Source organism: Myxine glutinosa, chromosome 2 (assembly GCF_964187855.1).
Source record: "Myxine glutinosa chromosome 2, kmMyxGlut1.1, whole genome shotgun sequence".
In the NCBI taxonomy this organism is placed as follows: Eukaryota; Metazoa; Chordata; class Myxini; order Myxiniformes; family Myxinidae; genus Myxine; species Myxine glutinosa.
The window spans coordinates 131,114,184-131,140,835 of NC_136262.1; the positions used below are offsets into that span (position 1 = coordinate 131,114,184).

The 26,652-nt window shown below is 48.6% G+C and overlaps 1 protein-coding gene across 4 annotated transcripts in view; it reads right to left on the reverse strand.

Moving 5' to 3' along the window:
* Positions 1-26,652, reverse strand: part of LOC137421255 (tubulin polymerization-promoting protein family member 3) — a 70,549-nt gene that overhangs the window by 27,617 nt on the left and 16,280 nt on the right. The window contains exon 2 of one of the 4 annotated variants that reach the window (XM_078771665.1): positions 5,142-5,303. The exons of 2 other annotated variants lie outside the window; for them this stretch is intronic. Coding sequence is in view for 1 of the 2 variants with exons in the window: in XM_078771664.1 (XP_078627790.1) it covers positions 17,215-17,225 (11 nt within the window). In the remaining variant the exon portion in view is untranslated. Of the gene's footprint in view, positions 1-5,141; positions 5,304-17,214; positions 17,586-26,652 lie in introns of those variants that run through there. One more of the 4 variants, XM_078771664.1, reaches the window with a different exon arrangement.

Here is a 26,652-nt window from a genome sequence, read left to right on the forward strand (position 1 = left end):
TATATATATATATACAGACTTGGCATTTAATATGGAATATTTTTTTTGTGGGGGTGAACTTACTTTTCAAGATGTCTTAGAACCAAAAGTTCATTGGAATTATGTTGAAATTATTCTAGATTTTGTTAATGTGACCTTTAAAAGAAACAAAAACCACATTTGACATTTCGAAACAAATAAATTGATCCTTGAAAGTGATGTAAACTGATATCGAACTCAATTCATGGACAGTACTGTGTTAAACTTCTGTACGTTTTCCAGAAGTATCTCTTTATTTTGCACATAAGCCAAAAATTTTTTGAACAAAAACAAAAGTTAAATTACGACTGGGATTACGAACAGTAAAATTACAGTTCAGTACTTCGTGTAACCCCAACGAGCATTCAGAAGAGCACGTACACGTTGAGGCATGCTGTTCACGAGATTTGCCAAGGTTTGGACAGGAATCGCTTGCCATGCAGTGACAATAGCCTGCTGCAATTCACACACAGAGGTCGGCTGCTGGTCCAAGTGGTCGATTTGACGCGTTAATTCTGCCCACAAGTTCTCTATCGGATTCATATCCGGGGACATGGCAGGCCACTCCATATGCTCTACACCACAGTCAGCAAGAAAGTGTTGGATCATGCGAGCACGATGAGGCCGTGCATTGTCATCTTGGAAGACAAAGTTTCCTCGAAAGGCTGCACGAGCAAATGGAAGCAATGTTTCTTCCAGAATGACACTGTACTTGAACTGGTTCAGGTTTCCATTCAGAACAACCAGGTCAGTTTTGCCCCTTGCATGAAAAGCAACCCAAACGGTCACCCCTCCACCTCCAGCTTGGACTCTTGGCACTATACAACCTTTGTTGTAGGCTTCATGCACTTGTCTGCGCACTCGGACACGGCCATCTTGACGATAGACCAGAAATCTAGACTCGTCACTGAAGATCACATGATTCCAGTGTCCTGGCTGCCATTGATGGTGCTCTCTGGCTCACTGCAATCGGCGCTGGCGGTGTTGTCTGGTCAGGCGTGGCTTTCTCAGGGGATGCCTGGCACGATAGCCTGCTTGAACCAGTCGTTGGTTGACTAGCCTTCTGGATACAGGCACATTTGTCAGTTGCTGCCACTCAGCCCTAAACCGATTAGCTGACTTGGTACGGCCATTGCGGACTAACCGGTGCAGCTGGCGATCATCCCTCCTTGTGGTTCTGCGGGGACGTCCTGGCCTCGGTATTGGAGTAGGGACACCCTTCTGATCATTTCGTTTCAGGATCTTTGACACCTGACCTTGAGTGATGCCATACTGAACAATAGCACGCTCTTTCATGCCGTAATTAAGTACAGCCACCACTCCATGACAAACAGCATTGTCGAGTTGACGGACCATCTCCAGAGGAAGCGGCAATAACATTTGGAGACGTGCAGCAGTTGTTTTCCACTAATACAGAACGCAACAACCCTTGTATACCCGACTGTGAAGCCAATCGTCAAATGCACCTGTCCGTACATTTTGCCACGCCACCTGTGATATAATCCTGTTGTTGACTTCTTGCTGCGACAGACAATCAGTGACATGGTTCTTTTAACAAATAAATCACCAAAGTGTAAAAGAAACTCACCAGATTGATAAACTGAGTTAAGAAAGTAAACCCAAGTCAAGAAAAAAAAAATATTCCATATTAAATTTCAAGTCTGTATGTATATATATATATATATATATATATATATATATATATATATATATATATATATATATATATATATATATATACAGTCATGTGAAAAAGTAAGGACACCCCATGTAAAGTTTTGACTTTTTCAACATATTTCAACATACAGCTATTTGATCTTCATTTCAACAATATTGAAAGATAAAGGTGATATAATATAACAAATATCATGAAACATTTACATTTTGTAGTCCATTGTATAATTTAAATAAAAATAAATGCAAATTTCGCATGTGGAAAAAGTAAGTACTCCCCTACATTTATAACTACTTCAAATACCTAAAATTAGAATCAGGTGCGCCAGCTCAGGTGCAAATGATTAGAACATCATTACAGAGGATGTTGGAGGAACCTGTCTTATTTAAACCTCAGACATTTAGTTTGGTTTGCTCTTTGTTGTTGAATGGTGCGGCGTCACCATGCCTAGATCAAAAGAGCTCTCTGAGGCCTTCAGAAAGAAGGTTATCGATGCCTACGAGTCTGGGAAGGGATTTAAAAAGATCTCCAAACAATTTGAAATCAAACATTCGACTGTCCGGAAGATCATCTACAAGTGGAGAAGATTCCAAACAACTGCCAACTTGTTCAGGCCAGGCCGCCCCAGCAAGTTCAGCCCAAGAGCAGATCGCAAGATGCTGAAAGAAGTCTCTAAGAACCAGTAGCTCTTGCCACTGTTGATATCAAAGTGCACGAGTCTACCATTAGAAAGAGGCTGCACAAATTTGATCTGCATGGGAGGTGTGCCAGGAGGAAACCTTTGCTGTCCAGAAAGAACATCAGCACAAGACTAAAGTTTGCCAATGAACAGGCAAAAACCAGCACTTCTGGAACAATGTGCTCTGCACAGATGAGTCAAAGGTAGAGCGATTTGGCCACAGTACCAGAAGACATGTTTGGCGAAAACCAAAAACAGCATTTGACCACAAGAACCTGATACCAAGTGTAAAGCATGGCGGTGGAAATATTATGGTTTGGGGCAGCTTTGCTGCATCAGGGCCTGGGAAGATCACCATCATAGAATCCACTATGAATTCTTCATTGTACGAGAGGGTGCTTGAGGATAATGTGAGGCCATCTGTCGGAAAGTTGAAGCTCAACCGAAGGGGGACCTTGCAACATGACAATGACACTAAACATACCAGTAAATCCACCAAGGATTGGCTGAAAAGAAAGACATGGAGGGTTCTGGAATGGCCAAGTCAAAGCCCGGATCTAAATCCCATCGAGATGTTGTGGGGGGATTTGAAACGAGCTGTGTATGCAAGAAACCCCTCAAACATCGCACACCTGAAATAATTCTGCATGGAGGAGTGGGCAAAAATTTCTCCCAGTCGATGTCAGAGACTGGTAGACAGTTATAAGAAATGCCTACTTGAGGTTGTTTCTGCCAAAGGGGGCAATACCACCTATTAGAGCCAAGAGTGTACTTACTTTTTCCACATGCGAAACTTGCATTTATGTTTATTTAAATTATACAATGGGCTACAAAATGTAAATGTTTCATGATATTTGTTATATTATATCACCTTTATCTATCAATATTGTTGAAATGAAGATCAAATAGCTGTATGTTGAAATATGTTGAAAAAGTCAAAACTTTACATGGGGTGTACTTACTTTTTTCACGTGACTGTATCTATATAAATAAAGGAGGAGTGTCTGTGTGTGTGTGTGTCTGTCTGGATGTCCGCTTATAACCCAAGAACTACACATCGGAGAAAAGTTTTAGACACAGATTCGGAATCAGCATAAAATCCCGGTGGTTATCGGCTACTTTTTATTTTAATATCAATGGTTTAAAAAACCGATCCAGCTGCATTTCCACTTGAGGCCACAGCCAGAGCAATTTCCGACTTTTGACGAACCTTGGCCAGGATGATATTAATGAGGAATGTTTTTTCCTGTCCCGCCAGGAGCATCGAGGAAGAATATCTTGCCAGCATCATCATCAACACTCTTCAGGATAGAATTAAAGGCTTGCTGTTGGTCCTCAACCATTCTTGGGACATTCTGCTCTACAAATGTGGTCAGCTCTTCCATGTTGTAGTTTGTGGCGGCGCTATTGCCCCTTTCCGATCCCATGACGCATTGCGGTTCCGATTCGCGATAAGGTCTATGCGCTATCACCGACACTTTTTCACCTTTTTCATACCTTTTAATCAGATTTAACTTATTTTCCATCGTAACCACATTACGCTCGGAAACACTAGCATTATCCTTCTTCGGACCCATGGCTAACACAGACACAGTAAAGGAATACTGTACGCCGCCTCTGTTTTGAATGAGAACCAGCAGTTGTGCGTATGTACAGTATAATGTATGTACATTTTTATATATTTTTAATGTGCTTTTTATTGTATTTTAAATTGTTTTTTTAGCTTCTTTTATTGTTAATTTATGTACTATTTTATTTATTTTAAATATATTTTTAAGAAAAAATTTTTTTTTCACGTCCGTAGGAATGACGTAACGTCGCACATAATGATGTTCGCTGCCCGGTCATGAAAGAAATTATGATTCTCTTGACAAAGTGACAGATGAAGATCAGGCAGTAAACTTCCCAACTGAGTTTCTCAACAGTCGTCAGCCTCAAGGACTCCCAACACACAGGTTGATTCTCAAGGTGGGAGCACCAATCATGCTTCTAAGGAATCTTGATCCACCAAAGCTGTGTAATGGAACACGATTGACAATCCAGCAAATGATGCCGCATGTCCTAGAGGCAACCATCCTCTCAGGACAATACAGAGGAGAGAAAGTATTCATTCCAAGGATACCACTTATTCCACCTGACCTTCCATTCTCCTTCAAGAGGATTCGGTTCCCCATCAGGCTATGTTTTGCTATGTCCATCAACAAGGCACAGGGGCAATCAATGAAGGTTGTAGGCCAGAACTTCAGAGAAAAAGTGTTTGCCCATGGCCAGCTGTACGTGGGCTGCTCGAGGGTTGGAAAACCAAGCAATCTTTATGTCTTGGCACCAAGTAAGAAAACCAGAAATGTTGTATACCCAGAGGTTTTGAGAAATTGAAAATTGAAAAAACGCCATGTAGGAAATGTACTGTGATATTTCTCTAAAATATACATGTTCTTTTCATCATATATTTGTCTTATTCTTATTCAACCCGGGCGAAGCCAGGTACCTCAGCTAGTATATATATATATATATATATATATATATATATATATATATATATATATATATATATATATAATATATATATATATATATATATATATTATATATATATATATATATATATATATATATAAATATATATATATATATAAATATATATATATATATATATATATATATATATATATATATATATATATATATATATATATATATATATATATATATATATATATATATATATATATATATATGTGTGTACTGTGTATATATATATATCCTCACTATATATCCTCACTCTCCTCACTCTCCAACCCCTAACTCCTCTCCAACCCCAAGCTCCTCTCCAACCCTCCTCATCATTGTTGCAGCAGCATCCTGTGCGAGTCTGTGATCACGTTCGTCGAGGGTCTCGTTCTCCCATGTCGTTCTTTTTCTTGCTGCAGTCTAGTGGGGTCACCCGTGGGAATCCCACGGGCATGGACGTGTGTGACATTTGGACATCTTGATTTAAATGCTGCACATTAAATTTTACAAAATGGTTAATGGCAATTCATCAGATCCAGAAATGGTGTAATGAACACAATTTATATATTTCACATAATACGTGACCCCTCACGCCTCTCCACCTGACACTCTCCTCTCTCCACCCTCATGCCTCTCCAATCCCACTCCTCCTCACACTCTCCTCCAAAACCTCCTCACACTCCTCTCCAATAAGCCTGGTGTTGGCCTAGCGGTTAGGGTGCCGGCTTGGGATCCTAGGATCCTGGGTTCGAATCCCGGTCGATCGCTGAATTAACGCCAGGGGGTTGACTCAGCCTGTCATCCTTCCGAGGTCGGCAAATTGAGTACCAGCTTGCTGGGATGAATGATCACGGTGTGTACCCCGATTTAGAATAGGTACACCGTATCCCTGCGCAACGTAAGAGGGGACCAAGGTTTGGCGTCAGGAAGGGCATCCAGCCATAAAAACATTGCCTCAAACAGGGAACCATGATTGTCATGGGGCCTGCAAGGATAACTCCCGCTCCAGCGGGGAAAATGGCCTTAAAACGATCATTCATTCATTCATATTCATTCACTCCTCTCCAATACTTCTTCACACTCCTCTCCAATCCCTCACACTACTCTCCAATCCCTCACACTCCTCTCCAATCCCTCACACTCCTCTCCAATCCCTCACACTCCTCTCCAATCCCTCACACTCCCCTCCAATCGCTCCTCACTCTCCTCTCCAATCGCTCTTCACTCTCCGCTCCAACTCCTTGCTCCTCACTCCTCACTCTCCAACCCCTCGCTCCTCACTCTCCAACACCTAGCTCCTCGCTCTCCAACCCCTAGCTCCTCGCTCTCCAACCCCTAGCTCCTCGCTCTCCAACCCCTAGCTTCTCGCTCTCCAACCCCTCGCTCCTCGTTGTTGAACCCCTAGCTCTCCAAACACTCGCTCCTCACTCTCCAACCACTCGCTCCTCGCTCTCCAACCCATAGCTCCTCGCTCTCCAACCCCTAGCTCCTCGCTCTCCAACCCCTAGCTCCTCGCCCTCCAACCCCTAGCTCCTCGCTCTCCAACCCCTAGCTCCTCGCTCTCCAACCCCTCGCTCCTCGCAGTCCAACCCCACGCTCCTCGCTCTCCAACCCCTCGCTCCTCACTCTCCAACCCCTCGCTCTCTCTCTCCAACCCCTCACTCCACTCCAATTTCTCACTCCTCTCCAACACCTAGCTCCTCACTCTCCAACCCCAAGCTCCTCACTCTCCAACCCCTAGCTCCTCACTCTCCAACTCCTCGATCTCCAACCCCTCGCCCCTCACTCTCCAACCCCTCACTCCTCTCCAATTTCTCGCTCCTCTCCAACCCCTTGTCCTCACTCTCCAACCCCTAGCTCCTCACTCCCCAACCCCTAGCTCCTCGCTCTCCAACCCCTAGCTCCTCACTCTCCAACCCTGAGCTCCTCACTCTCCAACCCATAGCTCCTAACTCTCCAACTCCTCGCTCTCCAACCCCTAGCTCCTTACTCTCCAACCCCCAGCTCCTCACTCTCCAACCCCTAACTCCTCTCCAACCCCTCGCTCCTCTCCAACCCGCCTCATCATTGTTGCAGCAGCATCCTGTGCGAGTCTGTGATCACGTTCGTCGAGGGTCTCGTTCTTTTTCTTGCTGCAGTCTAGTGGGGTCACCGGTGGGAACCCCACGGGCATGGACGTGTGTGACATTTGGACATCTTGATTTAGATGCTGCACATTAAATTTTACAAAATGGTGACTGGCAATTCATCAGATCCAGAAATGGTGTAATGAACACAATTTATTTATTTCACGGAATATATGACTCCTCACTCCTCTCCACCTGACACTCTCCTCTCTCCACCCTCACGCCTCTCCAATCCCACTCCTCCTCACACACCCCGCCAATACCTCCTCACACTCCTCTCCAATACTTCCTCACACTCCTCTCCAATCCCTCACACTCCTCTCAAAATCCCTCACACTACTCTGCAATCCCTCACACTCCTCTCCAATCCCTCACACTCCTCTCCAATCCCTCACACTTCTCTCCAATCCCTCACACTCCTCTCCAATCCCTCACACTCCTCTCCAATCCCTCACACTCCCCTCCAATCGCTCCTCACACTGCCCTCCAATCGCTCCACACTCTCCTCTCCAATCGCTCCTCACTCTCCTCTCCAATCGCTCCTCACTCTCCTCTCCAATCGCTCCTCACTCTCCAACTCATCGCTCTCCAACACCTAGCTCCTCGCTCTCCAACCCCTAGCTCCTTACTCCCCAACCCCTAGCTCCTCGCTCTCCAACCCCTAGCTCCTCGCTCTCCAACCCCTAGCTCTTCGCTCTCCAACCCCTAGCTCCTCCCTCTCCAACCCCTAGTTCCTCACTCTCCAACCCCTCACTCTTCGCTCTCCAACCCCTCGCTCCTCGCTCTCCAACCCCTAGCTCCTCACTCTCCAACCCCTCGATCTCCAACCCCTCGCTCCTCAACCCCTAGCTCTCCAACCCCTAGCTCCTCGCTCTCCAACCCCTGGCTCCTCGCACTCCAACCCCTCGCTCCTCGCACTCCAACCCCTCGCTCCTCGCTCTCCAACCCCTAGCTCCTCGCTCTCCAACCCCTAGCTCCTCGCTCTCCAACCCCTAGCTCCTCGCTCTCCAACCCCTAGCTCCTCCCTCTCCAACCCCTAGTTCTTCACTCTCCAACCCCTCGCTCTTTGCTCTCCAACCCCTCGCTCCTCGCTCTCCAACCCCTAGCTCCTCGCTCTCCAACTCCTTGCTTCTCGCTCTCCAACACTCGCTCCTCGCTCTCCAACACCTAGCGCCTTGCTCTCCAACCCATAGCTCCTCGCTCTCCTCTCCAATCGTGCCTCACTCTCCGCTCCAACTCCTTGCTCCTCACTCTCCAACCCCTCGCTCCTCACTCTCCAACACCTAGCTCCTCGCTCGCCAACCCCGAGCTCCTCGCTCTCCAACCCCTAGCTTTTCGCTCTCCAACACCTAGCTCCTCGCTCTCCAACCCCTAGCTCCTCGCTCTCCAACCCCTAGCTCTTCGCTCTCCAACCCCTAGCGCCTCGCTCTCCAACCCCTCGCTCCTCGCTGTCGAACCCCTAGCTCTCCAACCCCTTGCTCCTCACTCTCCAACCCCTAGCTCTCCAACACCTTGCTCCTCGCAGTCCAACCCCTCGCTCCTCGCTCTCCAACCCCTCGCTCCTCGCTCTCCAACCCCTCGCTCCTCGCTCTCCAAACCCTCGCTCCTCACTCTCCAAACCCTCGCTCCTCACTCTCCAACCCCTCGCTCCTCACTCTCCAACCCCTTGCTCCTCACTCTCCAACCCCTCGCTCCACTCCAATTTCACGCTCCTCACTCTCCAACCCCAAGCTCCTCACTCTCCAACCCCTCGCTCCTCACTCTCCAACCCCTCGCTCCTCACTCTCCAACCCCTCGCTCCTCACTCTCCAACCCCTCACTCCTCTCCAACCCCTAGCCCTCACTCTCCAACCCCTAGCTCCTCACTCCCCAACCCCTAGCTCCTCGCTCTCCAACCCCTAGCTCCTCACTCTCCAACCCCTAGCTCCTCACTCCCCAACCACTAGCTCCTCGCTCTCCAACCCCTAGCTCCTCGCTCTCCAACCCCTAGCTCCTCGCTCTCCAACCCCTTGCTCATCGCACTCCAGCCCCTTGCTCTCCAACCCCTCGCTCCTCACTCTCCAACCCCTCGCTCCTCACTCTCCAACCCCTCGCTCCTCACTCTCCAACTCCTCGCTCCTCACTCTCCAACCCCTCGCTCCTCACTCTCCAACCCCTCGCTCCCCAACCCCTCGCTCCTCTCCAATTTCTCGCTCCTCTCCAACCCCTAGCTTCTCCCTCTCCAACCCCTCGCTCCTCTCCAACCCTCCGCATCATTGATGCAGCAGCATCCTGTGCGAGTCTGTGATCACGTTCGTCGAGGCTCTCGTTCTCCCGTCTCGTTCTTTTTCTTGCTGCAGTCTAGTGGGGTCACCCGTGGGAACCCCACGGGCATGGACGTGTGTGACATTTGGACATCTTGATTTAGATGCAGCACATTTAATTTTACAAAATGGTGACTGGCCATTCATCAGATCCAGAAATGGTGTAATGAACACAATTTATTTATTTCACGTAATATATGACTCCTCACTCCTCTCCACCTGACACTCTCCTCTCTCCACCCTCATGCCTCTCCAATCCCACTCCTCCTCACACTCCCCTCCAATACCTCCTCACACTCCTCTCCAATACTTCCTCACACTCCTCTCAAAATCCCTCACACTCCTCTCCAATCCCTCACACTCCTCTCCAATCCCTCACACTCCTCTCCAATCCCTCACACTCCTCTCCAATCCCTCAAACTCCTCTCCAATCCCTCAAACTCCTCTCCAATCCCTCACACTCCTCTCCAATTCCTCACACTCCCCTCCAATCGCTCCTCACACTCCCCTCCAATCGCTCCTCACTCTCCTCTCCAATCGCTCCTCACTCTCCAACTCCTAGCTCCTCGCTCTCCAACTCCTAGCTCTCGAACCCCTCGCTCTCCAACCCCTAGCTCCTCGCTCTCCAACACCTAGCTCCTCGCTCTCCAACCCCTAGCTCCTCGCTCTCCAACCCCTAGCTCCTCGCTCTCCAACCCCTAGCTCCTCGCTCTCCAACCACTAGCTCCTCGCTCTCCAACCCCTAGCTCCTCGCTCTCCAACCCCTAGCTCCTCGCTCTCCAACCCCTAGCTCCTCGCTCTCCAACCCCTAGCTCCTTGCTCTCCGACCCCTCACTCCTCGCTCTCCGACCCCTAGCTCCTCACTCTCCAACCCCTCGCTCTCCAACGCCTCGCTCCTCGCTCTCCAACCCCTCGCTCCTCGCTCTCCAACCCCTAGCTCCTTGCTCTCCAACCCCTAGGTCCTCGCTCTCCAACCCCTAGCTCCTCGCTCTCCAACCCCTAGCTCCTCGCTCTCCAACCCCTCACTCCTTGCTCTCCAACCCCTAGCTCCTCGCTCTCCAACCCCTAGCTCCTCCCTCTCCAACCCCTAGCTCCTCCCTCTGCAACCCCTCGCCCCTCACTCTCCAACCCCTCGCCCCTCACTCTCCAACCCCTCACCCCTCACTCTCCAACCCCTCACCCCTCACTCGCCAACCCCTCGCCCCTCACTCTCCAACCCCTAGCTCCTCGCTCTCCAACCCCTAGCTCCTCGCTCTCCAACCCCTCACTCCTTGCTCTCCAACCCCTAGCTCCTCGCTCTCCAACCCCTAGCTCCTCGCTCTCCAACCCCTAGCTCCTTGCTCTCCGACCCCTCACTCCTCGCTCTCCGACCCCTAGCTCCTCACTCTCCAACCCCTCGCTCTCCAACGCCTCGCTCCTCGCTCTCCAACCCCTCGCTCCTCGCTCTCCAACCCCTAGCTCCTTGCTCTCCAACCCCTAGGTCCTCGCTCTCCAACCCCTAGCTCCTCGCTCTCCAACCCCTAGCTCCTCGCTCTCCAACCCCTCACTCCTTGCTCTCCAACCCCTAGCTCCTCGCTCTCCAACCCCTAGCTCCTCCCTCTCCAACCCCTAGCTCCTCCCTCTGCAACCCCTCGCCCCTCACTCTCCAACCCCTCGCCCCTCACTCTCCAACCCCTCACCCCTCACTCTCCAACCCCTCACCCCTCACTCGCCAACCCCTCGCCCCTCACTCTCCAACCCCTCGCTCCTCACTCTCCAACTCCTCTCTCCTCTCCCATCTCATTCATTTTGGAAATGGAAGTTTCCACGCAAGGCATGAATTGTCACGATCCTCAAGAGGAAGTGTCTCGTAATCATCAAATGGCAAGTAAATTACATTGTGAAAATTAACGATTTCAAATAAACCTATTTAAAGTGTATGCGCACATAACTAATAATAAACAAGTACAAAAAGTTTTAATTAAAACAAAAGCCGCGTCGATGTTACACAATGCCTAGATGCAGCTGTGCCTATAACGTCGATGTTATAGGCACAGGACATTCCTATTGATTCGATTACTTGATGTTATTTTTGTGCAAAGTGAAAATATATCTCGGCAATTTCCCGTGTGTGGTGACGAATTTTTAATACATCTCGGCATTTTCCCGTCTGTTATTTCAGGCAGTGTATGACTGACCATGCCGCGATTTAAAAAATATATATCTCGGCAATTTCCCGTATGTGGCGACACGTGAAGATATATAAAAAGATATATCTCAATGGACTTGAAGTTACAGGCCTTTGAGAATTCATTTCGTTCTATAAAGGGCAACTTTCATCGGATTTTCTTCCCGTTTTTTTTCAACCGAGTCTAAAACTATGTTAGCGACTGTGAAAAATGAAATGATATATCGAATTTGATTTGAAATAAAATTGTGTGAGAGAGGAAGACACCACGGGCCTACAAAACAGGCCTCAAAGCTATGCGAGTTAATAAAATGGTGGATATTTGTTTATATGAAGCCTCTTCCAGAATGGGTGGAGCTATGGTTCCCAGAATGGGTGGAGCTTTGAGGTTTTGTCTTCTCTGCAAGAACAAGAAGCAGAAGAAGAACAAGAAGAACAACAACAACAGCAAAGGGCACTCTATGACCAGCGTCTGCGACGCGGCTAAAAAACGAAGAAATATCTCTCGGTAATTTCCTGACACATATTTTAGGTTTTACTTCCGGATAATAATGTTGAATGAAATAAGAACGAAGAAATATATGTCGTTTTGTGACGACTGTCATCAAAAGTAAAAGTAATATATCTTAACGGAAAAGAAAAAGCGACATTTTTAATATATGTCGACATTTTCCACAACTGTTATTTTAGGCGGTGTATTTTCGTGTATCATCGTGGCGCGGTTTTAAAAAATATATCTCTGCATTTTCCCTTGTGTGCGTGAATGTTCTCAATTATTTCTGACACCGAGTCTAAAACCATCGATATAAATTAAATCAGATGGTGAATTCGAGATAAAATTAGTTGAGGGTGACTCAATGAATGGGCTTTATTTTACAGGCCTTTGAGAATTCATTTCGTTCTATGAACGGAAACTTTCATGGGATTATCTTCCCGTGTTTTTTCAACCGAGTCTAAAACTATATTAGCGACTGTTAAAAATGAAATGATATATCGAATTAGAGTTGAAATAAACCTGTGTGAGAGAGAAAGACAGCACGGGCCTAACTAAACAGGCCTCAAAGCTATTCGAGTTAATAAAATGGTGCATATTTGTTTACTTGAAGCCTCTCCAAGAATGGGTGGAGCTACTCTGCAAACGGAGTAAGCCACACCCCCGGACAGACAGACAGACAGAATCACCTTCACCTATTATAATATAGATATATGTGTGTGTGTGTGTGTGTGCGTGTGTGTGTGTGTGTGTGTGTGTGCGTGCATGTGTATATGAGTTTGAATGTGTGTGGTGTGTGTGTGTGTGTGTGTGTGTGTGTGTGTGTGTGTGTGTGTGTGTGTGTGTGTGTGTGTGTGTGTGTGTGTGTGGAGGTGCGCATGCTTGTATGACTGAATGTGTGCGCATATCTGTGTTGTTTGTGTGTACATGAGTGTGAGAGTGAATGTGTATGTGTGCACATGAGTAGATCAGTGTCAGTGTGAATGTGTGTGTATGCATATGTGCTTGCGTGCGTGTGCATATGTGTGTGTGTGTGTGTGTGTGTGTGTGTGTGTGTGTGTGTGTGTGTATGTATGTATTTATATATATATACATATATATATATATATATATATGTACATATATCTATATATATATATATATATATATATATATATATATATATATATATATATATATATATATATATATATATATATATATATATATATATATAGTCGTGCGGACCCTTCAGTTAATACCAGGGCTTGCGGATGGACGAAACGGATTTAATTGGAGGCGACGACCGAACACGGATTTTGCTTATGTCGCACGGGAGGAAGAAGGAAAGTGGAAGCTGCGGCAAAAGCGCGTACCTGTGGAGGGCGAACGAACTCAAATGGCAGCTCCGATCCTGCAGGGAATTAATGAACCGAACTCGACAAACACAATTTCAAATGTACAAAAATAAAGATTTATTGAACGGAACCCGAAACAATGAACGCGACGGTAATCAAATAAAAGTCCTAATTTGGAATCCCACACACCAGACTTCAGCAACGAGACGAGTGAAGAATTAATAAAAGAACACGTTCGTCGTGTAATTGGGAAATGTGGGGTGTGGGTGCAGCCTTATCTCGTCCGTAGTCTTGCGTGTTACACGGCCCCGTTCGGCCCCGCTCGCGTGCCACCAGGCCCCGCTCCAAGCCTCCACAAGCGCCGATCGCACACCACGAGGTCCCTTGCTCCAAATTCCAAAAGCACCACGCGTCCAACGCAGGCTAGCGGCTCCACACGAGGTCGATCTCCACTCATGATCGGTCTGCCAAGACGAAGAGAGCGTGCTGCACAAGACAAAGCGTCGGATGTCCAAGAGCAAGCAAGAAGAGCGAATGATGTCCAAGCACGAAGAGAGCGAATGATGTCCAAGCACGAAGAGAGCGAATGATTTCCAAGCACGAAGAGACCGAATGATGTCCAAGCATGAAGAGAGCGAATGATGTCCAAGCACAAAGAGACGAGAATGGCGTTCGGGGTGCCCTTAAATAACCTTCCCGGTGACGTCAGCCTCGGCGCGCCCCCCAATCAGCGCCTTGCACCGGACCTTCCAGCTTCGCGCCTCTCGCGCTCATTGGCTGAAGGTCCACGCCTATCACGCTGACCATCACTCGTTCCCTGTAGCGTGTAGCGTGATCATAGCGCGTGGCACTCGATGTGGCTAGGCCTGTCGGAGGTGTAACTGGCGGCAGCCATCATTGGCGGTGTCCTGGCCTGATTTCCTTTTGCCTGTTCTCTTTCGAAGTCCTTGTCAGGGAAGGAAATGATTTAATGTTGCGCTAAGGGCCTGTCAATGTCTATGTTGGTGTGCATTGACATAAGGGACAAAGGTTTGGCTACCAGGTTTGACACACAGGGGCTGTTATCTTTAATCCCTACTCTATCTAACACTCGAACATCCTGGTATGTCCACAGGTATACTTCTTAACCAACAAACCACCTAAACACACAGAAATTACAGGTAGATTCCCTATCGCGACAGTCGAATACCTACCTATACAGATCTACCTGGCTCTAGATATTGCTTTACCCCAAGACATAACAATATATATATATATATATATATACTACTGTGTTCAAAAAGTATCCGACCTTTATTTTTCGTGCGTAAAAAAAAAGAAGCTAGGGAGGCGTTGATTGGTGCACGTATGTAGGCGATCCTAATGCGCACGCGTGAATTTTTTCCCACCTGCAGAAGCTGTCATTCGACGGCAGACCGCCGATGAGTGAGGACATGTAAGCGAGCGCCGTCGGATTTTCGTTTTTGACAAAATGACGGAAAAACTTGAACAACGCTACTGCATCAAATTTTGTGTAAAGCTTGGCGATTCCCAAGTGGAAACAATCCGCAAGATTCAACACCGTTCATTCCATTATGGAGGATTTGGGCTTCAGGAGAATCTCAGCGAAGTTCGTACCAAAGCTGCTAACGATTGAGTAGAAGCAACGCCGTTTGGAGATCGCACAGGACATGCTGGAGACTGTGAACAGCGATCCCAGCTTCCTCAACACAGTGATCACTGGCGATGAGTCCTGGGTTTATGGGTACGACCCAGAAACCAAGTTGCAGTCATCACAATGGAAGCATCAACATCCCCGAGGCCAAAAAACACAAAATTTGATGCAGTAGCGTTGTTCAAGTTTTTCCGTCATTTTGTCAAAAACGAAAATCCGACGGCGCTCGCTTACATGTCCTCACTCATCGGCGGTCTGCCGTCGAATGACAGCTTCTGCAGGTGGGAAAAAATTCACGCGTGCGCATTAGGATCGCCTACATACGTGCACCAATCAACGCCTCCCTAGCTTCTTTTTTTTTACGCACGAAAAATAAAAGTCGGATACTTTTTGAACACACTACGTATATATATATATATATATATATATATATATATATATATATATATATATATATATATATATATATATATATATATATATATATTGTTGCGGATAAGATGTTAATTTGCCGAGCGGATGGCGCCGCGGCCCGAACTGTTTTTACAATGACTAGACCCGATCCCTTAAACGTGGGCCAAATCGTGCCACAGATATTCAATGGGGAAAAGACAAAGGCGACACGGATGTGAAGAAGAGGAAGACAGAAGTAGGGAATACGAATATAATTTATTTGCTATTTACAACCAAAAGTAACCAAGGAGAAGGAAGGATAATAAAATAATTTACAGAAGAAATCAGAGACACAGTGAAAATCGCTAGCTTATCTAAACAGGCTTAATTAATACCCTGGACAGAACAAACAAAGACGGACTCACACGGGGAATTGCAGAGTGGCTTGGCTGGAAGGAGGTGGGTGGCTGGAGGGGGAGGAAGGCACGGAGCTGGCTGGAGCTTGATCCCGCACGGGACGTCGGGCTGGACCTCAACGGCTGCCGATGCCACCGATCCTGTCGTGTGCGCGGGGTAACGGGTCGGAGCTGCTTGGTGGAGCCAACGCTGCTGGTGGGGGGTCTGGCGTGACGGATTCTCTCTCCCTCTCTCACAAACTCCAGGACTCTCTTCAGGCTTGTCTGTGATCTGATCTCCTCCCTCCTTAACTCTCCTGGGGGCGTCTCCCGCGGGTTATATAAGCCTCACCCTTGACCCTTTTGCGAACCTCCCCCAAACGTTCTCTCTCCGCCCTCTAAAGCCAACCCCTCGGTCTGGGTTGGTCGGCAAGGGCTGGTTCACTCCTCCCCTCTATGACGAGGTGGAGACACGCCCTTCTTCCCCAACCTTACCTCGTGGCCAATGGTGGTTTTGGGGCGATTCGAGCTAGCCCCAGCCAAAGGGCAGCAATGGCGAATGAAGAAAACCGCCCAAATGCAGTTGGCAATTGCAGCAAACCTGGCAAACCTGGCACTTTGAAGATGCCATGTCGGAGGGATCTACTTTATTTAATGCAGTGCAATGGAGTGTCAAATTAATGGAAGACAAATCCTTAGCCTAATACACAGAATAAGGAAATAACTGTCAACAAGGGGGAAATCTATGATTGGCTAACGTGAGTGCTTATGAACTAATTACGGTACGACCTTTGACCTTTATACACAGACTGGAGGCAGGAGGGTCCAGAATAAAGCAATAATAAAAAAAACAATAAAAAAACACAATCCTCATATCCACAACACTGCACCCTACTCCTCTTAGGCACGTCCCAGGCCTCTTACCTTAACTTTTAGTGTGGCACGTAGGTGTAGTTCCCTCTACATTTAACCTGACCCTGAGTGTGACATTTTTAAAACATAAATAAATATGTCCCGCTGCTCCATTGCACCCTACCTAACAGACTCACGCCCACAGCTAACCGAATTGCGGAATTGTCTTCAAACTATACATTTACGGTGGGGGCGCATTATTTACAATAACTACTTTTATTTACAATACTAACCCAGGACCTGTGATCGTTCTTTTGGGGGGGGGGGGGGGGGAGACAGTCTGCCCTGCATCGATGCACCATGAAAGCACCCAAAAACGCACCAAAGCACCCTCAAGCACCACTCGGTGCACAGTCATCATAGTTCATAAAAAATAAAAACAACAAACCCTTGGTGGTGTCTTGCTCTTCGGCTCCCTCTGCTGGCTAATGCTTTCTTCCAGTTGTTGTCATCTTCTTTGCTGGCGGCCTATTTGCAATAAAATTTGCACAAAACGTGTCCATTTTTATTTATTTATTTATGGCCCACAGGGCCGACTATGTGTGGTTCACCTGTGCGGCATAGGTGCCCTGTGACCAAGGTCCGCCAGCAAGATCTCGGGCCCTCATGGCCGGTTCCAGCAGAGGGGCCATGCCCCAACCCATGGGGTCCATAAGTGGTGCTCAGCCACGGACATGTGGTCCATAATGTGGTGCATCGATGCAGACAGCTGGTTCTGGGAGTTCCGGGCGCACAATGGCTGACTCCCGCACGCTCCCCTCGGCGCCCAGTGGCGCACAGTCCTCATGTGGGAGACAAAGGGGGGAAAAGACAGATGAGCGAGGGGTAAGGTCACAAGGGTACACATCAATACAGGCAATGCAAGGCAAGGTGCGTATGGAGACGGATCGGAGAAAAGCTCGTCCCTACCGTACGTCACCCCCCCTGTCACCTACACTACCCTTGCCCTTACCCCATATGTACAAAATCTACACATTTACAAATTTGTCACTACTGTCACGTCTCCCCATATCTCTCCTATACCAAATTCGTCACCACAATCCCTCTAACCAAAATTTGCCATCACCCAATTCATCATCAATCCTCATAAGGAGGAAGAGATGGAACACAAAGCACAATGTCACACCCACGTCATGATGCGTCTCACATTCCAAACATTTGCATCAAAATAATAAAATAACAAAACATCCATGGCATGGTGCGGAGTAGCGTCACCACAGGTGAGTGGATGTAGATGGTGCGAGGAGATTCTTAATCCTAACTATCCTCTAAATGACATTAACACACTTTACACTACCCGGGGTCTTTCCCTGCCAATCCATTGGCCAGCTTACACTATGGGTTCTAAAACCCAATTCCCATTGACCAAACTGTGGTGCTTCTCAATTTGGGGTCTCACTCCCCCGATGCAACTCCCTGTGCCCTTGCACAATTTCCGGGCTGGGTCGTGCAGCTCTCCCAGCAGGTCTACCCACCTGCACACCTCCACCACTGTAGTTGCCACCCGAGCTTACCTAGCTCCTCACCCTAACCTATCTAATTGGGGAAGGCCCCTCCTGGCTCTGTCACCCCTTGGTGCCCTCTGGCACTGGGCTACCCGGGTCCGTCCTCCGGATCCTCGGGCCCCATCCACAACAACTACCAGCTCCCAGAGCCCACCTGCGGCCTCACCTGGCCGACATCCTAACAGTGGCGGAGTGTCAACCAACTACACACACTCTAACAGGCTACACGCCCAGCCATTTCCACAACACTAATGCACCCATTCAATCACCATTCTTCCACCACGCACCACAGATGCCAATATCCAACCACAATTTACCTATACCCTCTACCTAACACTTACACTACCCTCCCTGGGTATTTGTGATGGGGTCCATCCTCCTTTCCCCCATCCACACCTTCGCACCATCCACTCCACTCCACAGTTTCCACCATACTCACTCCACGACCATCCATTCCAATACTCCATATACTCCAGACCATTTATTCCATACACCTGTTCTCCATTCACCTGTTGTTGCACACCTGTGCAATCACACCTGTTGCCACCTGCACCCTCCTTCCTTCCTGGACCATTTGGTCAGCACAATACACATCACTATCACTCACTCAAACACTGCTCCATACACCTGTTCAGTTGCACACCTGTGCAATCACAATACAACTCACAATCACAATCATTTACTCATACCCTGCTCAATACACTTTCGATCCTCACACACACGGCATCATCTGAACTACCTGTTGCCCTGCTAACTTAGTGCTCCCCGTCTTCCCTTTAAACTAAGCACATACCACGTCATTATCATCCACACTAATCTACCTGCGTCCCCACTACAGGTATCATTGTCACTACCTAATCTTAACGTTACCTAAGGTCATCTTCTCTAGATCCCTATCATTATATCCTAACCCTCCCGGGCTAGTTTTCACTGCCATAAACCCCATAAAACTAGTGCTCCTTTGCCCCCGCTTGTGAGAGATGGCAGAGTTGCCATCCCACCACATCGGGTATCTCTCACTATCAATTTTGCACACCAAATTCCAGCTAATTAAAAATTTGCCAATCACTCTACCAATCATCACTGCCAATCCTTTGCCAATCATCAAATTTTTGCTTTTCAATTTCGGGTCCAAAACACTATCCTCATCACACAGTCCGCTATATCCTAGCCTCGGTGCGTCATGACATCATTAAACTCGGCTTCGTAAAGCCGAGCAATGAACGCGGGTTGTTTGGTCGCCTACAGGTGGATCCGTCCGGCATTCACGACTCTGGGGAGGAGGCATGCTCGGGCCGAGGTTCCACGCATCATCGCGGCTCGGTATCTTGCGGTCCCGGGCCCAATGGCTCACTCCCCCCCGGTCGGAACCCCGACCCCGCCAGGGGGCTCCGTTCCGCTTCCTCCTACTCGCCCTTGAACCGGACCGGTCGCCTCGCCCGACAAGGCCCGGACTCGACCATGCAGGGCGGGGCCAAGCCCGAATCGGCAACGATGCTTCGAAGAGAAGCGACGCAGCATCGATCCGTGCCGGGCCTGGCATCCAACAAAGCGCACCGTGCCCCGAGTGCTCGCATCGGCTATCCATCTCCCTAAACGCTAACCCGTTCAATGTCGATGCTTCACTTGCATACGCGACCCGTTTCACACTCACAAAACCCGGCGTTCCAACGCCGTCCGTACATTCCACACACTCCGTCCATTCCACCAACGCACTCCCTGTTACACACCACACCTCTCGCGCACACTCGCCGTTCGCACACTCCCTTAACACACCTCGCGCACCGTCTTGCGCACTCTCCCCCGGTACGTCCTCCGTACCACTCACCATGGGCGTGCACTCTTGCATCCACCCACTAACGCGCTCAGATGGGCTCTCCCACACCCGCGCCACGACCAACTCAGGTGTGCTTCCTCACACACGTTCCACCACCACCTTACTCTCCGTGTCACACTCCGTACACCCCGACGTGCATTCTCGCTCGCACTCGGTTTCACACTCGCGCTCCGATGTGCTCCCTCGCACCTGCGCCATCACCAACTCACTCTCCGTGTCACACTCACCCTCGCACGTACACTCCGTCGTGCATTCCCGCTCACACTCGGTTTCACTCCCACACTTTATAACACACCCACTCGCCGACGCACACCTTTTCCTCACACGCGTGCCATTTCCACTCACACGGGACCCTTCACCAACGCCCGGGTGCCATATTGACCCCAATCGCGCGAAAATTCTTTTGTCGCCAAACATCCTTCTACAAAATCTCCCCACACAATACACAGCACGACTCACCTGGGGGATCCTCCTCCTTCGCTCCAACACCACCTGCAAACTTTCATTGGTGTTATTAAGCACAGCATCGTGATGTGAGCAGGGACTTTGCACATTTTCCATTCCTCCCTGCAATTCCCGGGCTACCTCCGTCGTCTCTTCGATTTTAATCATACCCACTACTGCTTTTTCTTTATTCGCCTCGACGACCGCTGGCTTTAATAAAATTTTCTCTCCTACCTCAGCGGTCGCCGGCTGCCCCATACCCCGGGTCGCGATTTCTATACCCGTCATTGTACCCGCGCTTTCCTCCACTTCGCCCAACCAGTGCTCCTCGACCCGCGTTACCTCCTCGTGCACCCCTGGGACCTTTTCGCCCACCCTGCGGTCAATGTCTTCCTGTATTCTTTCCATCGTGGCGTTTATTTGCTCCTGAAATCCAACCGGGTTGTACCTTGCTTCGTGCCTCGCTTTTTTTGCATCTAGCCCATCATTGCATCAAATCCCTTTCTGTCACCTCTCAGAGCGGCACTGAAATGCATCATCAAAACGCCCCAGTCCATGGGCACTGCGGGTCCGGCTATCGCCGTCACGTACGGGAGGCCGCCATTTCGTGTCCCTGTAACCCCCACGACCGCACCTTATTTGCTCCCCTCCTCGATTTTCCCCACTTCTTCCCTGGGGTCCTGGGTCGATTCTACCCCCCCTTCTAGTTCCCCCACCGGCATCCCACCGCCTTGACTATCCATGGCACGACTTTCAATTTGGGATGTTATAACAAAATTTCGGCCGCTCCAAATTTTGACCAATTTTTTTTTTGTGTTATAAAAAAATTGGTTCGAGACCCGAATCTCACTCCCAGACACCAATTGTTACAGACCGCGGATAAGATGTTAATTTGCCGAGCGGATGGCGCCGCGGCCCGAACTGTTTTTACAATGACTAGACCCGATCCCTTAAACGTGGGCCAAATCGTGCCACAGATATTCAATGGGGAAAAGACAAAGGCGACACGGATGTGAAGAAGAGGAAGACAAAAGTAGGGAATACGAATATAATTTATTTGCTATTTACAACCAAAAGTAATCAAGGAGAAGGAAGGATAATAAAATAATTTACAGAAGAAATCAGAGACAGTGAAAATCGCTAGCTTATCTAAACAGGCTTAATTAATACCCTGGACAGAACAAACAAAGACGGACTCACACGGGGAATTGCAGAGTGGATTGGCTGGAAGGAGGTGGGTGGCTGGAGGGGGAGGAAGGCACGGAGCTGGCTGGAGCTTGATCCCGCACGGGACGTCGGGCTGGACCTCGACGGCCGCCGATGCCACCGATCCTGTCGTGTGCATGGCGTAACGGGTCGGAGCTGCTTGGTGGAACCAACGCTGCTGGTGGGGGGTCTGGCGTGACGGGTTCTCTCTCCCTCTCTCACAAACTCCAGGACTCTCTTCAGGCTTGTCTGTGATCTGATCTCCTCCCTCCTTCACTCTCCTGGGGGCGTCTCCCACGGGTTATATAAGCCTCACCCTTGACCCTTTTGCGAACCTCCCCCAAACGTTCTCTCTCCGCCCTCTAAAGCCAACCCCTCGGTCTGGATTGGTCGGCAAGGGCTGGTTCACTCCTCCCCTCTATGACGAGGTGGAGACACGCCCTTCTTCCCCGACCTTACCTCGTGGCCAATGGTGGTTTTGGGGCGATTCGAGCTAGCCCCAGCCAAAGGGCAGCAATGGCGAATGAAGAAAACCGCCCAAATGCAGTTGGCAATTGCAGCAAACCTGGCAAACCTGGCACTTTGAAGATGCCATGTCGGAGGGATCTACTTTATTTAATGCAGTGCAATGGAGTGTCAAATTAATGGAAGACAAATCCTTAGCCTAATACACAGAATAAGGAAATAACTGTCAACAAGGGGGAAATCTATGATTGGCTAACGTGAGTGCTTATGAACTAATTACGGTACGACCTTTGACCTTTATACACAGACTGGAGGCAGGAGGGTCCAGAATAAAGCAATAATAAAAAAAACACAATAAAAAAACACAATCCTCATATCATATATATATATATATATATATATATATATATATATATATATATATATATATATATATATATATATATATATATATATACAGTGGAACCTTGACTTACGAGTGCACCAACTTACGAGTTTTCCGAGATACGAGCCGTCGCTCGGGCGGTTTATTGCTTTGAGATGCGAGCCGAGATCCGAGCTACGAGCTTACGCCACCCGCCACCAGGTGGGTTCCGGTCACGTGGTTATATTGCCGTGCAAGTATCTCTGCCGTATATCGCTGCTGTTTGTTTTCGCATTTTGGTTATTTTGGAGCTTACGCCACCCCCCACCAGGTGGGTTCCGGTCACGTGGTTATCTTGCCGTGCAAGTACAGTATCTCTGCCGTATATCGCTGCTGTTTTGTTTTCGCATTTTGGTTATTTTGGAGCTTACGCCACACCCCACCAGGTGGGTTCCGGTCACGTGGTTATCTTGCCGTGCAAGTACAGTATCTCTGCCGTATATCGCTGCTGTTTTGTTTTCGCATTTTGGTTATTTTGGAAAATTTCTTAGTTTTAACCATGGGTCCTAAGTAATTGAGTACCAAGGGCAGTACTGAGAAGAAGAAGAGGATGATGTGCTTGGATATAAAACACGCAATCGTCGAAAAACATGAGCGAGGTGTGCGTGTTGTCGACTTGGTGAGGCAGCAAGCTCGGATGTGAAGGCAGCTGAAGATTTTATTATAACTTTTGCCGAACTGATAGAAGCCGAACGATACATCCCCCAGCAAATCTTCAACTGTGACGAGACAGGGCTCTTCTGGAAAAAGATGCCGAGGAGGACGTATATAACGGCAGAGGAGAAGAGCATGCCAGGCCACAACTTGTTCAGAGTGCCGGCGATAGCTCGCCTTCTCTTTGTGGAAGACACGGTGAGATCCTTAACATCCAACAACTAATGGGACGCAAACGGGGCGCCCAGTTTAGCGGTACACACATTGATGAATCACCCTGCCTGTGAAACACCGACATGACAGGTTATAGCTGGGTCGGGATTCAAACCCAGGCTGGACAGTTTAGAGTCAAGTGTGCGTACCTCCAGTCCAGGCCATCCTGCCAACTTGTATGCTGCATACAGGTGAAATATAAAGCGCGAGATATTTTTATATATAATGCATATTTAAAAAAAATTTGGTGTGGTTTTTGGCGGGCTGGAACGGATTAATAGCATTTCAATGCATTTTAATGGGGAAATTTAATTTGAGAAACGAGCAAATTGAGTTACGAGCTCGGTCACAGAACGAATTAAACTCGTAAGTCAAGGTTCCACTGTATATATATATATTGTTGCGAATATGGAATTTGGCCTCCATATCCGCTTGTAAATATTCCCCTATTTTCCCCAATACTCCCCAACTATCCCCAATCCCCCATTCCCTAGTCCCATTGTCTGTAAACAACAATCAGTAGAGCCGACCTTCCCCTTTTTCCCCCATTAAATGTCGTGCCCAGGTCCACCGCATCACACGTAGACAACTTTCGGACATCTTGCTAGTTATTCTTAGTCTATGTCAGTTAAGGACTCGTTTCCATTAATTATGACTCTTCGTTGCACCAGAATGTGATTATATGGCACCAGTAGTGAGTTTAGGACCTTTCCCGTACCTCCTCCCATCTTCTTCCCCGTCTACAACAACAGAGGGGCGCTGCGCGGGGGGGAGTGTGCGTCCTCCCACCGGCTCGGTTCGCCGCCATCGACAATGCGCTCCAGACGATGCGCTCCAGACCATGCGCTCCACGGGGTTACCACGAAGGGGCTCCTTGTCAGCTCCTCGTCAGGGGCGGAGCCGGTAACCCCCCCCGCACGCACCCAATGAGAAGCAACGTGCCGATTCCACGAGGCGGAGCTGACGAGCTGAGGGCGTGTCACTCCCCGCCGGATATACGCGGCCACGTAGCGGACGTGACGTCAGATGCGCCTGAACTACAGAGAGCAGAGGAAGCCACCGCCACCCCCAGCGCGACGATACCTCCCCGCATCTTTGGACCGGACCGAACCGGGTCGATTCTGCCCTGAGCCCAGGTGCACCTGGAGCCATCGATACCCGCTTTCCTGCTATCAATCCCCGTGTGAGTCAGCCTTGTCCCGTTTGCCTGTCGTCTGTTGGGGTTAATATAAGGTTGTGTCTAAGTGCCCACCTTTCTGTGCTGTACCTCTCGTCCCTGTAATCTGACCTTCCGCACGAATATAATCTCCTCCGGAGGTCTTGAGAACCGTATCCCTGGTGTCGTCATTTTAATCCCAGCCGTGTGTCTGTTCCTTCATTGACCTAGCATCGCGCGACTAGTCAACGTTCGGGTATAATATCGAGTATAATCTTGTGCAGACGTGGTCATCCCAAAACCGCTCGGTGAATAACATCCAAGCCACGTCTGTAACAATTGGTGTCGAGGAGTGGAATTCGAACCCGGGACTAAATTTATTAGGCCCAAAATTTGTAACAGTTAGAATCGATTCGGAGCGCGTTTCCCGCGCGAAATTATAACGGCCGAAATTTGAATTTGTTTTACGAAAAAAAAAAAAAAAAAACCGAATTTTGAAAGTCGCGCTATGGCGGATCAAGACAGCTGGGGTCCGGTAGAGGAGAGAGAGGTAGGGTCGATCCAGGACCAAAATGAGGGACAGGAGGAGAGCGAAGCAGTGAGGGCGGCAGGTTCGCAAAATAGCGCCGTCACGCACGAAGAAGCGGGCGCGCAAAATGGCGCCTCGCTGATCACCGCGCCAGCGACCGTGGCAGCGCCCCCGGTGGATTTGAACTTGTTTTTTATGCAAATGAAGGCCCTTATGGACAAGAATAATGAAGAAATGGAAAGCAGAATAATGATGGGAATGAGGGCTGATAGTGAGCGGATGGGGAACCGGATGGATGCTCAGGGTGAGCGATTGGAGGACCAAATGGGGGTAATGGGGAACCGGATGGATGCACAGAGTGAGCAATTGGGGGTAATGAGGGACGAAGCGAGGGGTACCAGTGAGGGATTAGACAATAATTTTAAGGGATTAGACAATAATTTTAAGGGATTAGACAATAATTTTAAGGGATTAGACATGAAATTTGGGAAATTAGACGATAGATTAGGGGAAATACAGGAGAGGTTAACGGGGGTAGAAAACAGAATGGCCGCTCAAGATAATCAAATGGAAGGGATGCAAAAAGGGTTAGAGGGGTTAGAAAACACCATGGAAGGCAAATTGAGGGACATGAGGGACCAAGCGGAAAGGGAAGTTAACCAAATGGGGCAGCAGATAGAGGGGGTCAGAATGGGGGTAGAAACCAAACTGGATGCTCACAGGGAGGAAATGGAGCAGATGAGGGTGGCATCTGGGCAGGAGATGCAAGTGATGGGAGAGGAAATCAGGAGAGGAGTGAGTGAGGAGGTCGGAGGAGTGCGCGAGGAGGTGAGGCACTGTAAGGAGCGCATGGAGAAGGAGGTGAGAAAGGGGACTGTAAAATTGCAAGGGGGTATAGAGGAGTTGACGCTGGGAGTAGAACAACTGACAGTGGGACAAAAGGAGTTGGGGGACCAGGTAAAGAAGAACACAGCGGTAATAGAGGGTTTAAAATCGACACAGAAGGAGATAAAAAAGGACGTAGGGGTAATTAAAAAAGAGTGTCAGACGGTACATGAGAACCTGACGAGGAAAATGGACCAGGTGGTAGAGGTGATGGAGGTTAAAGAGCGGGAGGTGCGGGAGCACATAGAAAAAAATAAAGTGGAGTTAGAGGAAGAACTTAAAGGGGCGCACGAAGAGATGAAGGAAATGAAGCAAAAATTAGAAGAAGTGGAAGAAGGGGTGAGCGAAATTAAGAAGCGACGGAGAGAGGATAAGAAAGAGATAAAGGAGGAAGTAAAAGAATTGGTCCAAAGTCTGTGTTCGGATCGTGATGATGTGCTCATTAACCGGATGAGGGATTCGCAGGTGATGGAGGAGAAGCGAAGAGAAAGAGAACCCGGTGTAAGTGGTGACCAATATGGTCGTGCGTATGATGCGCCAGGTGATTTAATAAGCTTGGGGGTCGAGATAGACCCGGATGTTCGTGAGAGGCCACGAGTGAGGTGTATGGCTGGTCCGGAGGGTATGGAACGAGAGGTGCGAGGTGTGGGTGAGCAAGGTTGTGGTGGTAT